Source organism: Hoplias malabaricus, chromosome 13 (genome assembly GCF_029633855.1).
Source record: "Hoplias malabaricus isolate fHopMal1 chromosome 13, fHopMal1.hap1, whole genome shotgun sequence".
Classification (NCBI taxonomy): Eukaryota; Metazoa; Chordata; class Actinopteri; order Characiformes; family Erythrinidae; genus Hoplias; species Hoplias malabaricus.
In genome coordinates, this window is record NC_089812.1 from 38252597 (window position 1) to 38264022 (window position 11426).

The following is an 11426-nucleotide window of genomic DNA, read 5'->3' on the forward strand; positions in this document are numbered from 1 at the left end:
CCTTTAAATTTAAGCTTAATTTCATTTAAACATTTTTGAAGCACTTTCAGTTGAATTCTGTGGATATTCTGCAAATGGGTTCATGCACTGTATGATGCTTGTATAACACATGCAAATTCTCTTTACTATCGATGTTCATTCATTTATACCAGTTTCATTTGTACAATTTATGTTCAGGTCGCGTTGTGTTTCTGCAGGAAATATACAGATTGTTATGAATATTAAAATTAAACCCTACTGTTTCCATTCTTTCATTTGTACTGTTTAATGCACAACATTTTGCTATCTCTGAACGGTGGCATACAAATCATTGTTAAAATCAGTGCACTGTATCGACCATGGCACAGTGGCGCAGCAGGTAGAGTCGCAGTCACACGCTCCAAAAACACACGTTGGTAGGTGGATTGGTGACTCAAATGTGTCCGTAGGTGTGAGTGAATGTGTGAGTGTGTGTCGCCCCGTGAAGGACTGGCGCCCCCTCCAGGGTGTGTTCCCACCATGCGCCCAGTGATTCCGTGTGGCGTCCGAACCCACCACGACCCTGAACTGGGTCATTACTGATAATGAATGAACGTATTGACCGTTGTAAAACACTGTAATGTAACGTAGGCCCAATCCTTGAAGTACCAGGTTACGCTCCTCTGTACGACAAATGCTATACAGAATAATGCATTTTTGCTGCTAAGTATTATGTAAATAAACCTAAGGATTTTAGATAATGTGTTGTATGAGGTATTAGAGTAATCTTTAAATAACCTTTTATTGTCCTTTCATTTCGGTCAGTTTAACTTTACTTGAACTGTACTGAATTAGCAATCATTATTTTACCTTATTTTTAATGCATTGCACACCCTCACCCTTTCACAGTCGCTTGTGTTGTGTTCACTTTGCTGTGAAGCTGTTTTACAGTACCGAAATGTATGAAACGTGTTACTCGGTATTACAAGACACAGCCCTTGCGTCACTGGGAGGTTGTCGAACAGCAAACAATAAAAAAAGGCAAGAAAAAAAATGCGTGCGCACTTCTAAAGAACACGTTAGAGCAACCACACCACGGCTCACTCTCCACCCGTCCTTCTTTCTTCTTTAATGGGTACTTTTTATATCGCCTGCCGAGGTCTTGTTTCTAAAACTGTCTCTCTCTCTTGTTTCCTAGGTTTCGAGTTCTCTCTCTCTCTCTCTCTCTTTATCTATCCCTCCACTAACCGTGTTATGTGCATCTATTTGCCCTGTATCTTAGCCTGGCCTGGCGCCTAGTCCCTCCCTCTCTTTCTGGGTTCGAGGATACGAGAGAGAGAGAGAGAGAGAGGCGAAAACGTGACTAGGCACCCAAAGCGTCCTGTTATGCAACGAGTGACCTACTAACATACATTTGGAGACAGGCAGGCAGAAGCGAGGGAGGGAGGGAGCGCGAGCACTGGAGCAGTTCAACAACATTACACGAGGAACCAAAACACAAGAGGAGCCACTGAAACCCATGCCCGCATACGAGCCAGGAGCGGAGCGCTCGAGCCCTACGCCAGCACACTGAGTCCTGTAAAGGAGCGACGCGAGAGCTTTCACTTGGATTCGTTCATTGCAGAATTGCGCGTGGAACATAAAACAGCGGTAAGCGCATTTATTTACATTCACGTGCGCTTTCTTGCTTTCTGTCGCACATGCACTCGCTTTTTGGAGGGTCCGTCTCTGTGTCTACGTGCGTCTGTGGGGGCAGCCGGTCAGCAGCGCTCTGAAACAGTGGAAACAATTACGCAATCCGCTGAACGTTGCTATTCAAATTGTGGATTTCGAGTGCGTTTTAGTAGACAGCGCTGCGTTGGCGCACCTTGTTGCAAAGCTTTTGTTTGCTTCTACCTGCTTTACGTGGCCTCAGTACTACACTAGGGTTTTCTCCCCCTTCTTTTTTTCCCCTCCATGCCAAGGCGAGGCTTTCTCTCGGGCTTCATGTAGTTAACCCAAGCCTTAACCACTGGCCACGTGCCTGTGTTACTTCACGGCTATTTCGTGGCTGCATTACATCCCCGTTGTTTAAACCCACTGCGCGTCTCGTAAATGAAACTCCCTGGAATAACAGCGTATGTTCTCGGTGCCTGGTTCTGAGGGGGTGAAATCCTCCAGAAGGGTTCGTGACTCGCTCCATATGTTGGAAGGGAACCGCGGACACGCTTCTGTCCGTCACGTGTGGCCGGCCTCTGTGGAGGTTAACGCGGGTGTTTGTGTTTGCCAGTGTCAGAGCCCATTAACCCTTTCCTGACTCCAGCGCAGAGGGCATTAACGTTACAACCGAACCGACCCTTGTATCTATAAAGTAACCGTGACTGGGCTAGACCGTTAACATCTTACGTCTCAAACTTTTGAAATATGCTAGCCCTCAGTAGTAGGAGCTGAGGGAATTAACGCGATTCTGCCATGTCTTATTTCACATGAATAATATTAGCACTCGTGAATGTGTTTTTGGGAACGCTTCATATTAATAAACATAAACACTGAGATGTGTGGGGCGGTTGGTCGATTTTAGCCTGAACATGCTAACCCCCCCCGCGGAAAGCCACGCACGAGATACCTCCACACGTCTCACGAACACACTTATCACCACGTTTCAGCTGTACTTTATTTACCCGTAGTTACAGCTGAACCTCTAAAATACATGAGTTTTGTAAGGGCATGTCTGTAAATTAGACCTTGGCCACAGCACAGGATGTAAACATTTTAGCTACAAAAATAACGTCACGGTTTACGTAGACTAGCTCGGGCGCTGAGTGAGAGCATATGTTGAGATTTGTTTGACGTTTATCACACCGAAAATACCTCAGATATATACACATTTGTCGTGTGGATGTGTTTTCAGTGACGAAATTGAGTAAAAGTGTGTTTACGTCAGCTGCGCTAACCGGTCGGGTTTACCAAAGCCGTTGCCTTGGAGCCCAACGGTCGCTGCTGAGTCCCAGTACAAAACGCAGCTGCAGTATTATGAATGATTTACTGTTAAAACGGTTAGTACAATTATGTAAGATAATAAAAACCCCTGGGAAAATATATTCTCTTCTTTAATATCAGGCAGCAGTCGTGAGCTACGAGTGAAACCAACCCCAAATATATTACGTCAGCGAAGCCCGGGCGGTTGCAATGTGAGCAAAAACGGAGCTGGCTCGTTACGCAATTTGACACCTTTTGCCCCTCGAGAAACATCGCTCGCCTTATTTCAAAATGACCGCGTTGTGAATGCATCTATCGCCACAGAAAAGGTGATGCAATCGACGGAAATCCTCCAAAGTGTTGTGGTACACATGCCCGAAGAGCGGGGGTCCGTGTTCACCCCGTTTGAGAGCGCTGCTGCTGAATGTAGGTCAATATCAGTGAGAGGGAGGGAGCAGGAGCAATGAAACCCCACCAAAATAAACCCTCGCCGCCATAACAAAGAAGATTCACACAACGAGGAAACAGGGCGAGTCCTCATCAAACAGGGGAGGGAAACACAGTGTGTGTGTGTGTCACAATACTCGAATATGAATTGTATTTATTTTAGCACCACGTTCAAAACTAGCATTAACATTTGGATGGGTATCTATTTAAAATGGCCCTAAATCCACTTCACTGAACCCAGCCCAACATGATCCTATCAGGATTTATTCTTTATAAATATCTAACTTTTCTGGTGCTGCTGTGGTTTTCAGGACGGTCACATGTTATTGTTTTCATGGCCATAGTTCCTTTTACAGTGGAGCATATATAGCTGAGGGGAACAACAAAGTAAATGGCTAGTCTCTGTGTGTGTGTGTGTGTGTGTGTGTGTACGTACTTCTGTTTGATTTAATGTATGTATGGCCATGAAGTTGACTTTTTTAGAATCGTCTCTTTGGGTTAGTTCCTGAATTTCTTGGGATTTCTTGGCCCAGGGAGAGGGGGGGGGGGGTGATAAATAAAAAAAAACTTGCAGAGGAGGAGCCGCATGGTTATTGTGCCAATGTGGCTTAGAGGGAGAGGCAAATCTCTGAGTTTTGTAGGGCAGGGGAGTGCATGTGACTGAGCAACACATGGACTGGGGCAGGCCGCTTTTTTTTTTTCCTTGTTCGAGTGAGGCGAGGGTGATATGAGTGTGTTTATAAAAGGCCTGGATCTGAGCCCGGCTGTCCGAGATTCACCGCCCTTTTTTTCTTGGGAAGATAAGCTAAGACGGGGAATTTCAGGCAGAAAAGAACCCCCCTCTCTCTCCTCCCCCCCACGTGGCAAACATTATTCAACCCCAGGGGTCAGTCGCTTGGCTGAAACCCTGCACCACCGCCGTTCTCTGCTATTTCCATTACTTTAAACAAGCCCAAAGCAACACGTGCACAAAACATTCGAGCTGAATTATAGTTTCCATGCCTCGCCCAGACTCAGACTCTGTAGCTTCTCCTAGTGTCTGTGTATGTGGCTTTTTTCTTTGAATGCATACAGTAAGTGTATGTGTTATTTTAGCTGGGGGTTTTATTACCTAACAGAATTTAATTCATACTTTTTATATATACAATAATTAAAACATGATCTAGTAATACCTGGATATTGTGATTGCATAACGCATTGCACTGTACAATACGCAGTATACACAATAACGTATCTGGTTTCATTATAAGCAATAAAACTTAATTCATTATTAATAGTACTGCAGGTGTTGAGTCAAACTTCACCTAAACAACCCACCTACAGCTGGCAATACACTTCTGTTTGATACTTTGATGAGGGCTTTGATATTACCACATTTATTAGTTTTATTACGTTTATTTATTAGTCATTTTTGAAGAAACCAAGCTAATATCTTTTTTTATTGGAAAAAAGGAGAGCTATTTGGGGATCTAGCCTATATCACCTCATGTGGTGGTGGAAACATCAAAAACTGTTTTTTGACACTCAGTTTTCAGACATATGAATGAGTCTAGGCCGATAGTTAGGTGTTTCATTGTTAGAATCGCTGGCATTCAAGTCTCTTTGACTGCACACATCCACGCACTGCTTTTCTCCCCCCGCTTTGTCTGTCGCCTCCTTCGTCTCATTCTCCTCTAATCCGTTTTCTCACCTCCCTCTATTTTTAGCCAATTCTCTTCTCCCCCCGCTCTCTTTCTTTTGCTCCAGCTCTTGCCGAAGTACTCCTGACCTATATTTGAGTGCAGGGAGGGAAAGAAGCCAGCATTGCCTCATGCGCTGCCCGGTTTCTGGGTCAGTGGGCCAGCAGGCGAGAAAGTCTCTTTTTTTCAGCCCTGAGCTCCAAAAAAGCACAGTTTTATGGTCCCGGTTTACTAACCTTTCAATATCGCGTTAACCAGTGCACGAACCTCTCTGTGTGAGACAGGGGAGTTGTGTTTTAACCCCATTGGAGACATGTGATGGTGTTGTGGTTATGTAATATCGAATTTGATGCCTGGCAAGAGAATTAAACTGAGGAGTAAACAAGAGCCCAGATCAGAAGATTATGCAGCAGTAGTAAAAGGCAAAATGAAACTCATTACAGCGAGAACCTGTATAGGGGTATGATAGGAAGTTGATTGAAAGATATGCAGTTTTGAAGCCAAGTCAAAAATGATCACAGTTCACTGATGGTGCCTGTGATCTGAGCAGGACGATGAATTCAGGTTGGACAATTAAACAATCATAAATGGGAATCAGTATTAGAATGCTCTGCTCTAATATTTGTGATGGTCGGTATCAACCAATGAAACACAAGACCCAATTGATAGTGATCTGACACACTACTGAAATTACAACTATGGCTAGTGTGGGTTGCATCTGACTCTTAATGATGCCTTCAAGGAAAAACAAGATAAAATACCAAGAATATTTTTTTACTCCACACACAAGTGGCACATTGTGATGCCTGCCCTCTGATGTCTCAAGTGTTATTAAATTAAATCATCCCCGTGCACCGCAGGGCACAATATTAAACGAGAATCCTCGTATTAAATTCTTCCACTCAATATCTCCAAAGCGCCATCTGTCACATGAGCTCTTAACCTATCCATTGACAATATTACCAGCCTAGTGTTTGTGCTATGCTGATGTAACCAGAACATGACTAGGAGAAATAAATAACAGCCACCTCCAATTTAAGCCTGTTGTTTTTAAACCTGTTTTAGACCATTGTAAAACACTATGATCACAGGAAAGAGCAGGTGAAGGGTTCACTGAGGTTCCTCTTGAACCTGCTTTTAGCCAGACAGGGCCTTGGGACCACCCATGTTCCAAACGGGGGTTTGACCTATATATAGAAGGCCTCCAAAAAGTGTGCAATGTGACCTGCTTAGCCTTTTGGATTGACCTCTATTTATCTTTTGTGACCACATTCATCAATGAGCTTCTTGTCTGTCCTTCATTGTTAAACAAATGGATCTTGCCCTTCATCAGCTACCATTTGACTTTAGTGGTTTATTCAGAGAAAGAAAACATCCAGCATATCTGGTTGTATTTTCCAGCTTGAATGTTTTGGAATCTTAACTCTTGACCCAGATACAGAGGGAAACTTACACGATTGTATCTGAAAGATCTATTACGCTGGCCAGATCCCAGATCTATTCAGCAGACCGTTCAAGCCATGGAGCCAAAGAGGAGAATCAGTAACATCCGTGTTAATGTTTCAAAAGCTTATAATTTAGCCTCGCTCTGGATCCCTCACCCTCAGTGATGTAATAGGAGCTAATGTTTCAAAATGTAAAAACAAATCATGTGCTCATCGCTAACATTTGCCAGACATGGAGTTATGGTTCCAGCTCTCAGACCTGTAGGGGAATTCTATACGAAGGGTGATTAATGCTGTAAGCACTAAGTGTTGGTCTTTCAACAGATGGATTCAGTGTAAGCTTTCATTTTAAGCAAAGAAGAGTCATGGCATGTCACTCACCGGAATTCAGACAGAGAAGGATGTTACCTTTTAAAATGTTAAGAGCCTGGCAGCCCATTACGTCATAATAGACCACTTCTAGACAGAGAGCATAGGTCAGGGGTCACAGACAGAGGAGATCAATAGCAAGGCAGAGGAGGTCAGACAGTGGTTACCAGGCTCAAGAGACTATTCACTGGTTGCCATGGGTTACCGTCCAACTAAAACCAGACATGAGGTGAGGGGATATGAGGGAGACACTGTAAGACAATCCATTCCTAAACCCTTTGATTCTCCAGACATATGGAGAGGCATGAAGTGATTTTTCACACTGTGAAAATCTAAAACGTAAATGATTTCCTCAAGTATTTGAAGATCAGTGCTTCTTGTGCTCTCGAGGGATTAACAGATCTACTTTTCCCCCTCCTTTGTGTCCGCAGCCTTTTATCGCACAGCCAGCTGGAGTTTCAGAGAGAGGCTGCACCCCTCCCCAAGAGGCTGACAAGCTGAGACAGACTGAGTGACCTACATCCTGCAGTACGCCTGGAGCACTGGGGCACATCTTTGACAGCTTGACACAGCCCTGTTGAAAAAAAGCTGAAAACAAACAAAGAGAAGGGGTCAGGGAGGCTCTAAGCTAATTGTGTCACATTCTCCAGACATCAAGAACTTCTTCCACCTGGTTCGGTTTGCTGTGTGTTAAAATTACTGTTTTCTGGCACATTTGGCCTTGGCAGAGTGGAAAACACCATTCATACTGAGGCCCTCTAATATTAGTTAAATGCAGGAAACTGTTACAGAGGCTCACCTCTTCTTGATCTTTTTAGCCAATGTGGACACTTGAAACAGCACAGTCTTTACCCAGCGTTGTATTACAGGATCATCAGCTAAATCAATGAGGTTCACCCATCCTGGAGCTGAAACACCTCATAAAGTTTTTGCTGATCCAGCTACTTAGTCCTTCTCAAGGCTACTAAAAGGAAGTGGATCTTAAGACCATTCTGGTACTTACCTTTCCCCTTCACCCCGTCCCTTATATTCCCATCAAACTTTGTAGTGGTAACAACAAGCTTCCAAACTGGATCCCACTGAGGAACAATGGAAAGCTTAAATTCGAGTGGAGGCAAGACTTTAGAGAACCTGGAAACCTTCTCAGACTATAACAATCCTCTTCCTTCACCTGAAGGCAACACTCGTCCAGTTCGCCTCATCAAATCAAAGCAAAACATGACGTGCCGCCGCAAGCGTGAGTTCATCTCTGACGAGAAGAAGGATGCCTCTTACTGGGAGAAGCGTCGCAAGAACAACGAGGCAGCCAAACGCTCTAGGGAAAAGCGACGACTCAACGACATGGTCCTGGAGAACAGAGTTATTGCACTGAACGATGAAAATGTACGCCTAAAAACTGAACTTCTGCAGCTAAAACTCCGGTTTGGCCTCATCAGCGCAGCCTCCTACATGGAGAAGAGCCAGCAGATTGGGGGAACAGTCAGTGGATCTTCTGGAGGCTCTTCTAGTTCTTCCAGTCATTTCTATCCTAGTGGCTACTCCAGTAGTTCTCAAGTGATGATGAACTCTGATTCTTCAGAGGCAGAGCAGTCTGGGCGAGGGGAGGGACGTGCCCAGTTAGTAAAGTACTCCCCTCGAGGTTCTCTTTCTGATATGTCTGATGGCTCTTCCCGTGACAGTCCGGAGCCGATGAGCTACGACATCAAGCAGGAAGGGGCAGGGCTAGAGATGGAAATTGCAAATGGCACAACAACTCAGGTCATGTTCAATGTCCACCGTGAGTTGCCCACATCACATCATCAGCATAACTTTCAGTCAGGATATCATAATCACCCGCAGCAGCGGCGACATCAAGAGACCATTATCAGTGCTGCTGCACCTCCTGTGCAGGCTTCTCAGAGAAGCGTCATCCTGTATCGCTCCAGCAGCATCTCATATCCTGTAGAGAGTTCAAGACCTCAGGAAATGACTCAACACACACTGCCACAGACCTTGTCCCAGTCTACAGAGGGACCCGGAAGCACTGAAAGCCTAGCAGAAGTGACCAAACAGCTTGAGAAGAAGACGTTGGACTCTCCACCTTATGAGTACACAGAAGGAGAAGTGACAGAAAGACAAGCATACAGGGTCCAACATCAGCCGCTAGCCCTTGATACTCATAAAGCCGATGCCATGATGGCACCAGATCTTCTTCATAGGAAAGAAGAAGGTGAAGAGGCACAGCTATACCACTTCTCCTTTCACAGCCCTCAAGATGAAGAGCCTCCCGTGCTGACCTATGAAGGCGGACCAAGGAACGAAGGATACTATCAGAGTCGTTCTGGAAAGGATACCTCCTCGAGTGACGGTGATCCCCGCAGTTCTGACAAAGACGCCTCCACCGACGACGAGTGCCCGTCGTCATCTTGTTCAGACACAGGTAGCTACCACCAGCAGTCACCTCTGGCAGGGGGTCCAAACTCCTCCCCACAAAGCCAAAGCAGAGACAGCCAAGCTGAGGTCAAAGGCACAGCACTACCACACAAATTGCGCCTCAAGCACAGAGCGCTCAGTAATGGTGGAGCGACTCCAGAATCAACTCACCCATTACCTCAGCACCCTTACCTGGCTTTGCCTCAAACCAGCCATCAGCTGCAGGCTGGTAAAGAAATGGACGGACAGCCAAACGAAGGGTTCTGTAAGCAGACAAGTTCAACAGAGGAAGGAAAGATGGAATGTGGGAGGAAAGATCCTGGCGCACGCAACAGTAGGAATAAGAGACTTGACTAAGCGAGGGACACTCTGGGAACTGTCAAAGGACTTTCGCAGTGTACAGGGTTACTTCAATGCCTTGATCGACTTTTATCAACTCCCCTTTCCTCTTTTCAAGTCAAAGGCATTATCTTTTAGCCTCCTCTCACTATAGTGGGAACCAGAGACATGGACATGAAACTTTCAGTACCAAAAGGTGTGCAGAAGTTCTGTGTGCACTGTATTATATTGTAGAGACTCTGTCTGCATCTCCTTCCAGATCAATCAGAATCAAAAAGAGAAATGTTCACATTTCCCCCTTGTTACTTTATTATAAACTGATGTCAATGTAAGAGCGAACTTGGCAATATCAGTCAGTTTTTGAGGCATTGCACCCCACTTACAAACTGTAAATATAACACCGTAAAAGCACCCGCAGTGATATGGGTCCCTTTTTCAAACCAAATCAGAGGGTGCCCATTGAACACAAAACATACCAAACTTCTGAGCATTCTGGGAGCATTCCCTTGACCAAAGAAATACAACGGCTTTAAATTTCATACCTCTAACATGCTTCTCATCCTCCTACAAACATACTCACCCCAACCAATTCTTTCTGGTGTCCAAGCACTTGGTTTGTATATTGCTGTGATATAAATATTACATATAAATATATATTTTAAGAAGAAAACAAAAACACTGTTGAAAAAAAAGGAAAAAAAATAAAAGACTGTACGAGGGCAGAGAAGATAGAGATGGCTCACCGTCACAAATCATGTGTCACTTTCACTAAAACTGTACAGTATCCATGTGTTTACTATTTGAGATGCCACTCATTCATATTTTGTTAATTTTTTTATTGTTTCTTTGAAAGTTCTCAGTAGTGACTTGTCTTTTTTTATAAAAAAAATCAAAATGCCCCAAATCCTTAAAAAAAAAAAATGGTAGAGTTGAGCTCCATTGCGTCAAATTTTAAGATTGATACTGTTACAAGCTACAGCTTACTTTCCTCTCTTTTCATAAGGGAGTTCTCCTAGGGCCCATGAGGTAGAGCTTGTCCAACTCACAATATTTGGTACAAAATATTGTAAAGAATATTTATAGAATTTTAAAGATAGAGTAACAAACAAAAACAGGTTTAGCATTGCCCAAGCTTTGGTTGACGGGAATGGTGTCCTCATTACATCAGCACGAGGAGGCTGCTGTTTGCAGCCATGAACTTGACCCAATGCTCTCGAAACCTTCAGTTGAGCCCCTCAGCCAGCTGATGTTACATTTTCACAAAATCTGCATGGACGTTTTAGTTGGTTATAGCTCTCCACTTTCCCCCTGTGCCTCAGAGTGAATAAAAAAATGTAGTTTTTCCTCCAAATGAACACTCAAAATTAAGGAAACATACATTTATTGGAAACCAATTGCTATTGCTTCTGTGTGTCTCAGATTCACACACCCCTTGCCTTTTGTTCTTCATTTTAAAGTCAAGTCTACATGTCATGTCTGACATATGGCACTTATGTATAAATGTAAAGTTTCTCCTACCCCTGGACAACACTGTATTCTGTGCTTTTTTTTCCTTTTTTCTGTTGTTTACCGTGGTATGTACTGGCAAACCCCAACCCCACCCCTCTTTGACCCTTCCCTTGTTCTTTCAATGTGTATTAAATCAGTGACGTTTGTGTTTTATGCCGATGGATTCATGAAAAAGAAGAAAAAAAAATCAAGCGAGACTTTTGTGTAGATGCGGAGTGGACGGCAGCTCTGCTGTCAGGTCTCTGTTTTGAAATGGATGTGTGATGTAAAAACACTAATAATCATCGAAAAAGGATGGGTGCATTTCAAA

General features: G+C 44.1%; 1 protein-coding gene across 1 annotated transcript; it reads left to right on the forward strand.

Moving 5' to 3' along the window:
- Nucleotides 1–1352: 1352 nt before the first annotated feature.
- nfil3-2 (nuclear factor, interleukin 3 regulated, member 2) lies at nt 1353–11158 on the forward strand. The gene is made up of 2 exons (XM_066642174.1): nt 1353–1608; nt 7288–11158. The coding sequence occupies exon 2, from the start codon at nt 7946–7948 to the stop codon at nt 9623–9625; it is 1680 nt and encodes a 559-aa protein (XP_066498271.1). The 5' UTR covers nt 1353–1608; nt 7288–7945; the 3' UTR covers nt 9626–11158.
- The last annotated feature ends 268 nt before the right edge of the window (nt 11159–11426 follow it).